Source organism: Desmodus rotundus, chromosome 3 (assembly GCF_022682495.2).
Source record: "Desmodus rotundus isolate HL8 chromosome 3, HLdesRot8A.1, whole genome shotgun sequence".
Lineage (NCBI taxonomy): Eukaryota > Metazoa > Chordata > Mammalia > Chiroptera > Phyllostomidae > Desmodus > Desmodus rotundus.
Window position 1 is genome coordinate 156,783,959 of NC_071389.1, and position 14,502 is coordinate 156,798,460.

The 14,502-nt window shown below is 37.5% G+C and overlaps 1 protein-coding gene across 2 annotated transcripts in view; it reads right to left on the bottom strand.

Annotated features, from left to right (window-relative positions):
* Positions 1 to 391: 391 nt before the first annotated feature.
* The window catches only part of ARID2 (AT-rich interaction domain 2), a 159,342-nt gene continuing 145,231 nt past the window's right edge, over positions 392 to 14,502 (bottom strand). For both annotated transcript variants that reach the window (XM_024575616.3, XM_045184298.2), the window contains one exon: positions 392 to 2,006. In XM_024575616.3, the coding sequence (XP_024431384.1) occupies positions 1,862 to 2,006 (145 nt within the window). In that variant the 3' untranslated portion in view covers positions 392 to 1,861. The remainder of the gene's footprint in view (positions 2,007 to 14,502) is intronic.

The window sequence follows — 14,502 nt, forward strand, 5'->3', positions numbered from 1 at the left end:
TAGCACATGGGAGAGTGCACCATCAAGGAGGCCCCTTCAGGGAGAAATTAGGTTTTTCTTTACTACTAGCTGAATCAAAATAGTAAAAAAAAATTATATCCAAACTAAGGCCCTTTTAAGAAGCTGCTCCCAAATTCAAGTTGAATATTTGGCTGCATTGTGGAAAGAAATACAGTTATCAAACAACAATCTGGGTTTGCTTTGCAGTCTAACAAATAAATACTCTCAATCTCCCAGTTATCTCCAAGTTTGTCATGGAAAGGACCTCTGTCATCCGTTCTCTCTTTATGTAAAATAAATCAACATATCTCAAACAAACAGGTGACTGGACCTTGGCCTTCAGCTGACTTTAAGATTCTCTTTTTTTTAATGTCTTAACCATACTCAGAAATGAAAGACTCAAGAAAATGTTCAGTCTTTTATTTAAAAACTATAAACAGTCACCAAAGTAAATAAAGCCATTCTATAACATAAACTGTTAGGTCTATATTTTTTACTGCACATCCTAAGGACACAGCAGAAATGGTGGTTGGAAGGCCTTCCACATTTTTGGATGCTAATAGAACAGGCAATAGGCAGTTATAAATGGATACATGTCACGCTGAGGGGAAAAAAGACAATTTAAGGAAGTGAGCAGTTTGTGAGCAGGAATGTGGTACAGTATTAAGAATGGAAGAATAATACAATAAAATTCCACACTATATTAAGATAGAAAAAGTAGTGAAGAAAATATCATACCTGCACATAATGCATATATAACACAGGAGAAAACCTGTATAAAATTCCATGTATTTAAACCAATTTACAAATACAAAAAATTCTGTCCAAGCTCTGAGCTTGCACGTGACAAATGTTTACAGTGGATACATGTTAGGGAAAACCAAAAAAACCTTCAAATAGTTTTTCTTCTACAAAAAGGACATGAGATATATTATTCCATACTCTTTTAGCCAGCAAAATGAGTTCTACAAGGTGTATAATACAAAAGAAAAAAAAAAGGAAAAAAGAAAAAAAAATCACAGTTCCACAACTGTTTTGACTTTACAGCATCAGTACCTTTGCAGAAGTATTTACACAAATTTAAAGAACATTCATCCACTGCGTAGAATATATCACAATTACTTACAATTGACAGGAAAGTCTAGAAAACTTTAGAACCTACCAATAATGCTTCTAGGACACCACAGAATGTATTTCCAGTGGCTGCAGTGGCATGAAAGGTGTTCATTCTATTCACAAATATTTACAAGATCTAGTCTGACTGGTAAATTTTTATGATAATAAATAAGTGAAAATATATTGGCTCAAGTAAGAAAACCAAGCTACTGATTTCTAAACAAAACACACAATCCATAGCTAGATATTGGTGGCCCCCACTGAGATTGGGGGTATAGGTGTGCTGAAACTTTTTTTTTTTAATTATTCAAACCAGCTTAAACGGTTTTGTAAATATAAAAATGTGCTCCTTTTTGGATATAGATAAAAATATTTAATGCTTCTATTTCATCTGCTCATGTAGGTTTTACAATATTCCATGTATATTCCAATGTGGATGGTACTGAATTCTGATCATACCAGTTTCCATCAGGATTTATCAGCTCTGAGAAACATCCTGCAGATAAGCTGGTTGACAATCCCACAGCAGTTTTTTTTCTTTTTCTTTTTATATATTTTTTAAAACAGAGAACAAAGGGATTCGCGCAGATCAGAATACGAAGCTTCCTCTCAGCATCATGGGAGGAGATAAAAGAATTCATTCTATGGTCTCGGTTCCATTAAGACTTGGTGCTTTCTTCAGTAACAATATGTGAAATGTATCTGACTTTCTTTGAGTTCCCCACTCTAGAAGTGGAATTATTTTTCACTGCAGCATTTCTGAGTCTTTTTCTTGTTCTTTACTCTGAACTGTAAAATTAAGTTCATAAAGGCATTTGGCAAGGGTGGAGGAAGCTTCCATGTTACTAATGGCTAGCACTGATAAGTTGTTTTCATGTCTCTTCAACAATCTGGAAAAAAAACATAGAAGTTCATCAGCATCCAAATTCACAGTGATGATTCCTTATGGATTTTGCAAGTTTAGAAACTAAAATCTTTAAAGAAATAATACACAGCCCTACAGTAAATGTTAGTATAACATTGTAAGAAGGGAAGGTGGGATCTGGGAAATAACCAGTTTAACCTGTCCAATTTACAGATGAGTAAACTGAGGCCAACTCAAGGCATTCCAAATGGAAATGACTTCCTCGTCACTTAAATAATAGTGGCAGAATTAGGCAATGTCTCTGATTGTTTGCCTTTTCTCTGTGGTACATTTCTATAATAAATACAGGCAACTGCTAGCATAATTTTGTATTAAACTTCAGTCATGCTCCTAGTAAATTTGGATCGTGTCTCTGAAATAGTAAATTTCATAGAATCAAAGAGTGGAAAGGAGGTTGCCAGAGGCTGGGGGAAGGCGGAAATGAGGAATTACTCATCAGTGAGTATAAGGTCCCAGGGTAAGCAAGATGGGGCAACCCCAGAGATCTGCTGTACAACATCGTGCCTACAGTCAACAATATGAGCTGTGTACTTAAAAACTGTTAAGAGGATAGATCTCATGGTAAGTGAGCTTAGTTCAAAAAAATAAAATAATTCAGATCCTGTCAGAAAACAGCTGGAGAGAAACAGAGTGGTTGCATTTAAGAAATGACTTGAGAATAAAAATTATGTTCTAGGTATGATAAAGGTTCTTCCTTTTCATTAAGTGAAAACAGGCAACATTTAGCTTAAATATTTGAATACCACAATACTCTATAAAAACTGGTTTCTAAAAAAATTATAAACTTCAGTAAATAAATTATAGTATTGCTGTGGCTGTGAGTAAGAAGAAGAGAGGTTCTAAGAGTGAGCATCGTATAGCAAAGAAAATAGAGACGCTCAGGGTTAAGGAGAAAAGTAGTAAATCAGCCAGAAATGGAAGGAAGGACAGATACGGGATGAAAATACAGCTGACTCTTGAATAACACAGGTTTAAAGCGTGGGTCTGTTTGCACAGAGTTTTGTTTCTTTTTTAAACTGTAAATATTTATTTTTTTAATAAAACTTTCTTTTCTCCACTTTTATCATAGGAATACTATATATAATACATATAGCATACAAAATATGTGTTAATGTTTATGTAAGGCTTCCGGTCACAGTACTCTATTGGTTAAATTTTGAGGGAGTCACAAGTTTATATGCCGATTTTTGACTGCTCAGGGGTCAGCATTCCTAACCCTCTATGTTGTTCAAGGGTCAACTATTACTAAACTATCAATGGCAAAGCTAAGTGATTGGTATATGAGTGTTCACTGCAAAATTATTCCAAGGTTTGCCTTATATGTGAAAATTTTCACATTACATGTTAGATAAATAATCAAACAGCATGAGATTATCCAAAAACATCCATGTCTTCATTAAAATAATCCTGAATAAAAGGAACTAAAAGTGAAAAGGAAGGAGAGTAAGACTTCTAAATTTTGAATGAAAAACTCTGTAAGGAAGCAGTAAATGCAAAAAGACACAGAAATTCAAAACTGAAATTTAGTATGTGTGGGGACTGTAGTCATTTTTACCATAGCAAAGCAAATCAACTATAAAAAAAAAAACCCTGATGACTAAGAAAAAATTGAGATTGATGACTAAAAAGTTAGGCATCTTTTCATATTTTTTTCACTATTTGGGTATTTGTTTCTATGTAGTTTCCATATCTAGATACTCCACACACTCAAAGGAATGACTAAAATTCAGTATTAAAGAACATCGGTCAGAGTGTGGAGCAGTGAGACTGTCATCCTTGCTGGACAGAGTGCGAACCGACAAAGCCTCTTTGGGATTGTGTGGCATTATGTACAGGCTCTACAAATCAGCAGTCCTTTATAAAATTTCAATATGTCCATATATGGCCAAAAACCACAGCAGCACTGTTCTTAATAGCCCCAAACTGGAAACAACCCATATGCCCATCAAAAGTAGAATTAAAAAAAAAATTGAGTGTATTTATACAACAGAATTCTATATGCCAATAATATGAACAAAGTTCTATTACATGCATTAACATGAATGAATCACACACAATGCTGAGTTAAAAAAAAAAAAGCTAGCATGAGAGAGTATATATTATATGATTCCACTTATATAAAGTTCAAAATCAGGCCAAACTAACGTATGGTATTACAGCCTGGGAGAGTGGTCCCATAGCGGAGGATGGGGTAAAGCCTGGTGGGGACTCCAAGGGGCTCTGTATTGATATTGTTCTATTTCTTAACTCGGATGGTTGGTTCATTTTGTAATAATTCATTGGGCTTTACACTTCTGTGTTTTATGCTTTTCTCTAGACATAATTTACTTCAAAGTTTAACAAACTTTTAAATGAACTATGACATTTTAAAATTCCTGTAAAGAAAAAAATAAAAACTTGATTTTAAAATAACAAAGTGGAATCAGATTTTCCCTTTATAAATCAATAAACATTTTGACAAATACTTAGTTTCAAAAACTTAATAAAATCTTTTCCAAAATGATTAAGTCACATATTAAAAAGTATTCTTTTAACATTTTTTTATTGTTGTTCAAGTACAGTTTTCTGCCTTTTATTAATCTTTATTTTTATGTCACATGTATACAACTAGAAAGAGTAAATTTAAATCACCAGGATGATTTTAAGGTAACAATTTGACTTCTGATATAAATTACTATTTTTTATTTTCAGGGGATTTTAAAAAATTAAAGAAGAACTCACTAGATAGAAGTAAAATATGCCTATTTTATTGTATAAAATGATACTCTTTCAATTTCATATTTCAAAAGTTTCTTTTTGATGTGTTTAACAAGGCACAGACATCGTGTCACTTTAATGCACTTAATAATGTGAAATAATTTGTAATCAGAGTTAGTGAAAACAATTTTAGACCCAAATCAGCTGTTTGAACAAAAGTTTCTCTCCTTTCCCAACCCAAATAAGTAAATTTATTTTCCAGAGAAACTAAACCAGAAAGACTTACGACTTACAGAGGCAGACACAGAGAAGGTTAGGGGGTGAGAGATCAATCGGACAAAACATGGGACTGGGTGAAAGTGAACATACTTGAAACATAGCAAAAAACCTCCTGGTCCCCCCCTCCATTCTGTTTCTAGAACACAGGCCCTCATATTGACTCTTTTCTAAAATGCTCCCCTCCAAAGGCAAGAAAATTAGAGATTCTTCTCTGGAGAACAAACCTTCTACAGAAACTGCCATTGGGTGTGGAAGTGGACTTCTAATAAACAAATTTGTTCATCGGGGGTCACCCTAAAATAGCGATCATCAGTGACAAGTGGAGGTCATGCACTCAGAAATTCTAACTAGCTTTTAAGTATTTTACTCTTACAATATAAAACAAAGCCCCAAAATCCACAGAAATTCAAGGAATTTCAAGGAAATGGCAACTATACTGGGAGAAGAAACTTCAAAAGTACAGGAATTAATATCTGCAGAGAGAGCCCCGGCTGGTGTGGGTCGGTGGGTTGGGCGTTGTGCTGAAAACCAAAAAGACACCAGCTGGGCTCCTGGTCAGGGCACAAGGCTGAGTTGCCAGCCAGGTTCCAGGTTGGGGGTGTGCGAGAGGCAACCATCCATGTTTTTCTCACAGTGGATGTTTCTCTCCCTCCCTCTCTCCCTTTCCCTCTCTCTAAAAATAAATAAAATCTTTTTAAAAATCCTCAGAGAGAAGACACCTTAATTCAACATATGAACGGAATGTTACAAAACAGCAACAATTGGCAACTCAGAAAGAGGTCTTAGGAACTAAAGCAGGATAGCTGATGTAAAAATTCAGTAGATTTGATGACAGTCGAGAAAATTTTCAGAAAATAAATTAGACAAAAATTACAGCTAAGAGAGAGAAGAAAATTAAGAGTATCAATCTATATGGATCTAGCATCCAAAAAAAAGAGAAGTTCAAGAAATTGAAGACAGACAATGCATGGCAGGGAATTCTAGAGAGAAACATTCAAGAACATTTCCCTTTATCGGAGGACAGCAATCTCCTGCTTGAAAGGATCCACTGCAACAAGACGCTCACTTCAATGACAAGAAAACACTGACATCCAGACACACTATTATGAATTTCATAGCATCAGAAAGTTAAAAAAAAAAAAAAAAAAAGATCCCAAGAGCTTCCAGAGGGGGGACTAGATCACACACCAAGAACAATCAGAACGTTACTGGACTCAACTGCAAAGTGGCATGCTAGAAAACATAAGAGCAATGCCCTCAGATTTTTAAAGAAAACTGATTTTTCAATCTAGAATTCCATATCTAGTTAAACTCTCAAGAGAAAGGGTAGACTAAAAACATTTTCAGACATGTAGGATCTTAAAATTATCAGAGGATGTGCTTTAATATTAGGGAACAAATCAAGTAAAGGAAATAAGTGGAATTCAATGAGAAAGGACTCAACAAAAGGTCTCAATTCCCAAGAATAAATGTGTACCAGGCTTACAAAGTAAGCTGTCTAGGCTGTAAAGGGGGGAGAATGTAAAACTAATAAGAGGTTTAACAACTTTGAATATTTGGACAGGTTACATACACAGACTTACGAGATTTATGAAAAAATAGCCGAAGGCCCATAAAAAGCTAAACAAACAGCAAGGTAATCATTAACCCCAGACAAACAGAGAGAAAGAAAAATGTAATTAATAGTGGTACTTGGCTCAGCATCAAATCTGACGACAACATCTCATTTAAGATTTAATACACAGTGATATAACAATCTAAGGAAAGGAAAGGCAGGAGAGAGGTTTTAAAAGTATTCAATTCTTTGGAGAGTGAGCCAACAGGTAATGTGTAAAATTGGTAAATCAAGAAATAGTTACATAAGCATTATTAATTAGAAATATGGAGGCAAATATCAGAAAAATTAGCTGAAATTATTGAAAGTTCCCCCTTGTAAATGGGTACAAGGGATGAAATAGGGATTGCTACATTTTGTTACAAGATTAGTATCATTTAATTAAAAAAATTGATTTTTATAATAGCTGTATTAAGATATAATTAATATACTATACAATTCACCCACTCAGGTGTGTACAATTCAGTGGTTTTTAGTACATTCACAGAATTGTGCAACTATCACCACAATCCATTTTTGGTATTTTCATCACCCAAAAAAGAAACCAAATACCCATTAGCAGTCACTCCCCATTATTCCACAAATCCCTCCTTTGTTGTTATTTTTAGTTTTAAATTGTGGTAAAATACTATATAAAATTTACTATTTTAACCATTTTTAAGTGTACACTTCAGTGGCGTTAAGAACATTCACACTGTTGTGCAACCATCACCACTATCAACCTCCAGAACCCTTCTATCATCCCGTAACCAAGCTCCTTCCCATTCAACACTATCTCCCTATTCCCGCCCTCCCCCCGAAGCCCCTGGTAACTACTGTTCTATTTTTTATCTCTATGCACTTGATTCTTCTCTAGTGGAATAATCCAGCATTTGTCCATTGGTGTCTGCCTTATTTCACTTAGCATGTCTACATGGAATCCAAGTTGTAGCATATACCAGAATTTCATTCCTTTTTCTTAAAAAACAAAAACTTTATAATCTAGAGCAATTTATTGTTAATTGGAAGTCTTCTACATAGGAAACCATTCTAAAACTTGTTCCCCTAACCACTAATTTTTATTGTTTTATTTTTAGAGAGAGGAAGGGAGAAAGCGGGGGAGAAACATTGATGTGAGAAACATCTATCGGTTGTCTCTCGTATGCACCCCAACTGGTGACTGAACCTGCAACCCCAGCATGTGCCCTGACTGGGAATTGAACTGGCCACCTTTCACTTTGCAGGACGCCACCCAACCAAATGAGCCACATTGGTCAGGGCCTCTTGACCACTAATTTTAAGAGAGTGTTAAAGGGAAACAAAGTTATGTGTGCTATGCCCAAGGTCACCGAAGTGAGACTTGGTACCAGACTTAAGAGTTTCAGGCTCTCCCAGGAAGGAATCTTAAACCAGCCAATCTGGAACCACCTGGTCAGTACTTGCAAGGTCACCTACCTGATGGGTCACTGTCATACCCTAAGGAAGGTGACTTTGTCACAATTTGCTCTTTCCTAGTATAACTTCATCCCACCCCCTTTTGTCTGTAAAGGTCTCTCATTTTCTGTAGCCCGCGGAGCTTCCTCATATCTGCCAGATGGGATGGTCTTCATTCAAGAATCAATGAATAAGATCTTTAATTAGGTAAATTTGTTTTAAAAAAAGATTAAAATCTTTTTACAAACCTTAGAAAATACATTTTTATAATTATGTTCATAAGTAAAAGTCACAAGTTTATATATCCACTCATTCCATACCTTGAGGGTATTTTTTAAATTTTATTTTTCAATTACCGTTAACATTAAACATTACTTTATACTAGTTTCAGGTGTACAGAACAGTAGTTAGACAATTGCGTAATTTATGAAGGGGTCCCCCCTACAATTCAAGTACCCACCTGGCACCATCACAGTTGTTACTATACTGACTACACTCTCTAAGCTGTACTTTACATCCCCATGGCTGTTCTGTATCCACCAATTTGTACTTCTTCATCCCTTGACCTTTTCCATCCACTCCTGACCCCCTACCATCTAGCAACCATCCATTTGTTCTCTGCATCTATGAGTCTGTTTCTGTTGTTTGTTCATTTATTTTGTTCTTTAGATTACGCATGTAAGTGGAATCATGTGGTATTTGTCTTTCTCTATCTGCCTTATTTCACTTAGCATAATACCCTCTTGAATGCTGGCAGGAGAGTAAGACATAATTCAAAGCAAAAGAAAGACTTAACACACCACTGCTGCTTTCAGGTGGAGGTGGCCACGTGAGAAGGGATGTGGGCAGTCTCCAGGACCTGAAGGCAGTCTCTGGTTGATAGCCAGTGAGCAAATGGGGACCTCAGACCTCCAGCTGCAAACAACGGAATTCTGTCAATAAAGAGACTGAGTTTGGAGGAGAACCTTGAGCTCTAGAGAAGAACCTCACAGTGCTCGCACCTTGAGTTTGGCTTTATGTGACTCTAAGTGGAGAACTGTGTCACGCTATCTTGGACTTCAGATCTACGAAAACTGTGAGATAATAAAGGGGTGGTCTTTCAAGCTGCTACATGTGTAAGAGCAGCCACAGGAAACTAAGGCATGTGCCCTCCTAGAACTGAAGCCCAAGGAGTGATTGTTTTCATGACACACAATAGCAGAAGCAGAGGTCGAAGCCATGTGTTCTGACTCTCAAATCAGGCACTCTATGAAGGCACACTCCCATGGGGACCACATGAATATCTGAGGTACAGTAAATGCTTTCCCCTAACCATAGTGATCAATAAAATATCAAGTCAAAAAAATACCCTCTTGAAGGTTATTTCTGAAATGAGTAGTCAGGAAATGCTTCAGGTGTTTTAGCCCAATTTAATCAGTGTATTAAGAATTTCCAGGTCCAACCCTAAATTAGGTTTTGATTGCATTTTTTAAGAAATGTGTTTTTATTTTTCAATTACAGTTGATATAAATACTATGTTAGTTTCAGGTATACAACCCAGTGATTAGATATTTATATAATTTACAAAGTGATCACTCTGATAAAACTAGTACCCATCTGATACCATAAACAGTTATTACAATATTATTGACTACATTTGCTATGCTGTACTTTACATCCCCATGACTGTTTTGTAACTACCAATCTGTGCTTCTTAATCCCTTTACGTTTTTCATCCATCTCAACCCTTCACCTTTGGCAACCATCAAAATCTCTATCAATGAGGCTGTTTCTGTTCTGCTTGTTCATTTATCTTGTTTTACAGACCCCACATTTAAATGAAATCATCTGGTATTTGTCTTTTTCTGACTGACTTCACTCAGCACAATCCGGCCTTCCACCTTTTTTAATCTGGCCAAGCCCTTGCTTCTACCCAGCAACAGCACCGAGCTCTCGCTTAACAGTTAAGGAGTAGTTACACTTATAAAGTCCTAAAATTACATTCGGCCCTTTGAAGGCAACTGTGAGGCTGATGTGGCCCCCAGCGAAAATGAGTTTGACACCTCGTTCTAGGTCCATCCATGTCGGCAAGATTTCATTTGTTCTCATGGCGGAGGCATATTCCATTGTATATATGTAACACTTCCTTATCCACTCATCTACAAATGGACATTTAAAGTTGCTTCCATACTTTGGCTATTGTCAATAATGTTGCAATGAACATATGGACACATATGCTTTTTCAATTTAGTGTTTTGAGTTTCTTTGAATACTCCAAAATGGAACTGCTGGGCCCTTCTTTCTCTTTTCTTACACCTTTTGTTTTAAAGTTTGTTTTGTCTGGTATAAGTTTTGCTAATGCAGCATTTTTGTTGTTTGTTTCCATTTTTGTGAAATAACTTTTTCTATCCCGTTACTTTCCGTCAGTGTCTTTCCATCTAAAGAGAAGCTTTTGTAGACAGCATATGTAAGGGTCATGTTTTCTTATCCATTCAGTTATCCTATGTCTTTGAAGCATTTAATCCATTTGCATTTGAAGTAATTGGTGATAGATATGTTATTTATTGCCATTTTATTGTTCATGTTTTTTATCTTCTTCTTTAAAGACCCTTTAATGTCTTATAAAACTGGTTTTGTGGTGATGAAACCCTTTCTTTAGCTTTTTACCTGGGAAGATCTTTATCTGTTCTTTAATTCTAAATGATACCTTGCTGGGTAATCTTCGTTGTAGGTTCTTGTTTTTCATCACATTTAATATTTCTTGCCAGTCCTTCTGGCCTGCAGTTTCTGTTGAGAAATCAGTGACAGTCTCATGGAAGCTCCCTTGTGGGTTAACTAACTGCTTCTCTTTTGCTCCTTTTAGGATTCTCTCTTTGCTTTTAACCTTTTGCATTTAAATTATGATGTGTCTTGGTGTGGGCCTCTTTGGGTTCATCTTATTTGGGACTCGGTGCTTCCTGGACTTGTATGTCTATTTCCTTCACCAGGTTAGGAAAATTTTTACACATTTTTTCAAATAGGTTCTCAATCCCATGCTCTCATTATTCTTCTTTTAGACCCATGATGTCGTTAGGCTTGAGGTTGTCCCAGCGGTCCCTTAAACTATCCTCTCTTTAAAAAAATTTTTTTTTTCTTATTGCTGCTCCAATTGGGTGTTTTCTGATGCCTTGTCTTCCAAATTGCTGCTTCAATCCTGTTTTGTCTAATCTGATGTTGACTCCTTCTTAGGTATTCTTCATTCAGTTTTTGTATTCATTTCCAACAAGTTCTTTTTTGTGGTTTCTGTCCTTTTTTACGGTGTCGAAGCCCTAAGTTCCTTGAGCATCCTTATAAAAAATGTTTTGAACTCTGTATCTGCTAGTTTGCTAGTTTAATTTCATTAAATTCACTTTCTGGAGATTTCTCCTGTTCTTTCATTTGGGACATGTTTCTTTGTTTCATTTTGGCTGCCTCTTTGTGCTTGTTTCTATGTATTAGGAAGATCTGATCTTCTCCCTGTCTTCATAAGGTGGCATTATGTAGTAGGTGTCTTGCAGGGCTCAGCGGCAGACTCCTCAGTCACCTGAGCTCTGTGTTCCAGGTTCCCCCCAGCCCACCACACACGTGTGGACTTTGAACCACCTCCTGTTGTAGTTGAGCCATGACTGCTGTTGATACATCAGTGGGAAGGGTTGACTCCCTAACCAATCAGCTATAAGGACTGGCCACAACTATAGCAGAGGAGCTCCTGTTTAGGGGTCAACCCACAGAACAAGACTTGGTTCAGTAGGGCCTTGGTGCCTGCAGAGTCTACCCCCTGAGCATGTCATTCATAGAGGTGGTTGGTTGGTGCTCCAGCGTGGTCTGAAGCTGTTCACTGCATGTGCTGGGTCTGGAGCCTCCTGGGAGGGGCAGGCCAAGATCAGCTGCTGATCGTGCCCTGCCCAGGGCCTTGTGGCATGAGCTATAGAACACTCTGTGGTGTCATACCTGTATTGGGCTTGGAGGTGCCTTGGAGAGGCCAAGCTGAGAACCGAGGCTGGCTGCTGCTAGTGTTGGGACCACTTCGTAAGAGGTGTGTCTCATGCTGAGGCCAGATGCTGCTTGTTTAGGGTTTGTGTACTGTTAAGAGAATTTAGAAAAGTCTGCAACATGAGGCAAGACAGGCTGCTTGTATGGAAAAGCCATTGGAAATAGCTTGGGTGGGCCCACAGTTGGGTGTCATTGGTCTCGGAATCACCAGGGCAGGGAAAAAGGTATTAGCCAAATTGATGGAGACTCAGATTTGGCACCAACCAGTGCCAGCAGGGAGAGGGCTCAGAAAAGGAACACTGGCTTCTACCAGCACTTCTGTTTGGGAGAAAGCTGCCCTCCAGCGCTTATCCAAAGCTAATTAAGTCCCTCCCCATATGTCCCTGGTGCCTTTCAAGCTGGAGCTAAGAGCTAAGAGAGCTGGAGTTAAGTGAGTCTGAGTAGGTCTGTGTGCAGGTCCTTTAGGAGTAAAACCTGGGCCCTGACCAGTGGTGGCTCAGTTAGTTAGGCATTGTCCCAAAAGCAAAAGGTCGCTGTTTTGATTCCTGGTCAGGACACATGGGTTATGGGTTTAGTCCCTAGCTGGGTAGCACAAGAGACAACCAATCAAAGCTTCACACATGTGTTTCTTTCTCCCTCCCTTCCCCTCTCTCTAAAAATAAAGTCTTAATAAAAAGGAGGAATGCATAGAACTCTAGTAGACCTCTGTCTCAGTCGGCTGCCTTATCTGCCGGTTTTTATAGTTAGAAGTTATGGGGAGTTCTCTTCTGGCACTAGAACCCTGGACTGGGAAGCCTGGTACAGGGCTAGGACTCCTGGCTCCGCAAGTGGAACCTTCTGAGCCGAGATATCCCTCACGATGTTTAACTACTACATGTGCGTATGGGACCATTCTGTTCCACATCTCCATCCCTTCTACCAGTTCTTAAATGACTTCTTCTGTACACCCATAATCACAGAACTTTTGTACAGGAAGATTTTTGTGAAGTTCTCAATGATGGTTCTGTATTTTAGCTGTTATTTTGATGCAGTTGTGGGAGGATTCCAGTACTACACATATCTATGCCACCACCTTGACCAAAAGCTCTCATTCTTTTTTAAGGCTGAATAATATGCCATCGTATGTATACACAAACCATGTTTTAGTTATCCATTCATCTGTTGACGGACACTTGAATTGCTTCCACCTTCACCTTTTGGCAATGCTGCTATGAACAGTGTTGCATAAATATCTGTTCAACTTTCTGCTTTCAGTTCTTCTGTGTATATTCAGAAGTGGAATTGCATAGGTAATCCTATGTTTAATTTTTAGAGGCCTGCCATACCATTTTCACAGTGGCTGTACTTTTTATACTTCCACTAGCAATACACAAGGGCTTCAATTTTTCCACATCCACACTTGTGTGTGCATGTTTTAATAGTCATCCTAATAGGTATGAAGTGGTATTTTATTGTGGATTTGATTTGCATTTCCCTTATGATTAGCAATGTTGATCATCTTTTCATGGGCTTATTGGTCATTTGTTTATCTTTCTTTGGAGAATGGCTGTTCCTTTGCTCATTTTTGATTAGGTTTGCTTGTTGTTGAGTTTTAGGAGTTCTTTATATTTTCTATTAACCCCTTTATCAGATATGTGATTTGCAATTATTTTTATTCCATTCTGTGGGTTGCCTTTTTATTCTGTCAGTAGTGTGCTTTGATGCACAAGTTTCTAATTCTGATAAAGTTCAACTTTTTTTTCATTTGTTGTGGTGTCATACTCAAGATTATCATCATCGCCAAATCCAATGTCATGAAGCTATACTAGTTTTAACTCCTGCTTTCAAGTCTTTGATCCATTTTTGAGTTAATTTTTGTATATGGTATTTGGTAAGGGTTCAACTTCATTCTTTTGCATGTGGATATCCAGTTTTCCTAAATGCATTTGTTGAAAGACTGTCTTTTCCTTCCTGAATGGATAACTGGCACCTTATTGAAAATCACTTGACCATATACGTGAGATCCCATGTCTGGGCTCCCTCTTCTGTTCTGTTGGTCAGTACGTCTGTCTTTTCCCCAGTACCACAGTTTTGATTACTGTAGCTTTGAGTAAATTTTGATATCAGGATGTGGGAGTCCCCCAGCTTTCTTTTTCAATATAGTTTCAGTTCTTCAGAGTCTCTATAAATTTTGTGATTCCATTTAAATTTTATTTTTTTTAAAGATTTTATTTTTTTATTTCTAGAGGGAGGGGAAGGGAGAAAGAGGAGAGAAACACTGATGTACAAGAGGAACATCAATTGGCTGCCTCTCACACACTTCCAGCTGGAGACCTGGCCTGCAGCCCAGGCATGTGCCCTAACTGGGAGTTGAACCAGCAACCCTTCAGTTCACAGGCCGGCGCTCAGTCCACTAAGTCACATTAGCCAGGGCTCCATTTAGGTTTTAGAATGGATTTTTCTATTTCTGAAAAAAGTGTCACTGAGA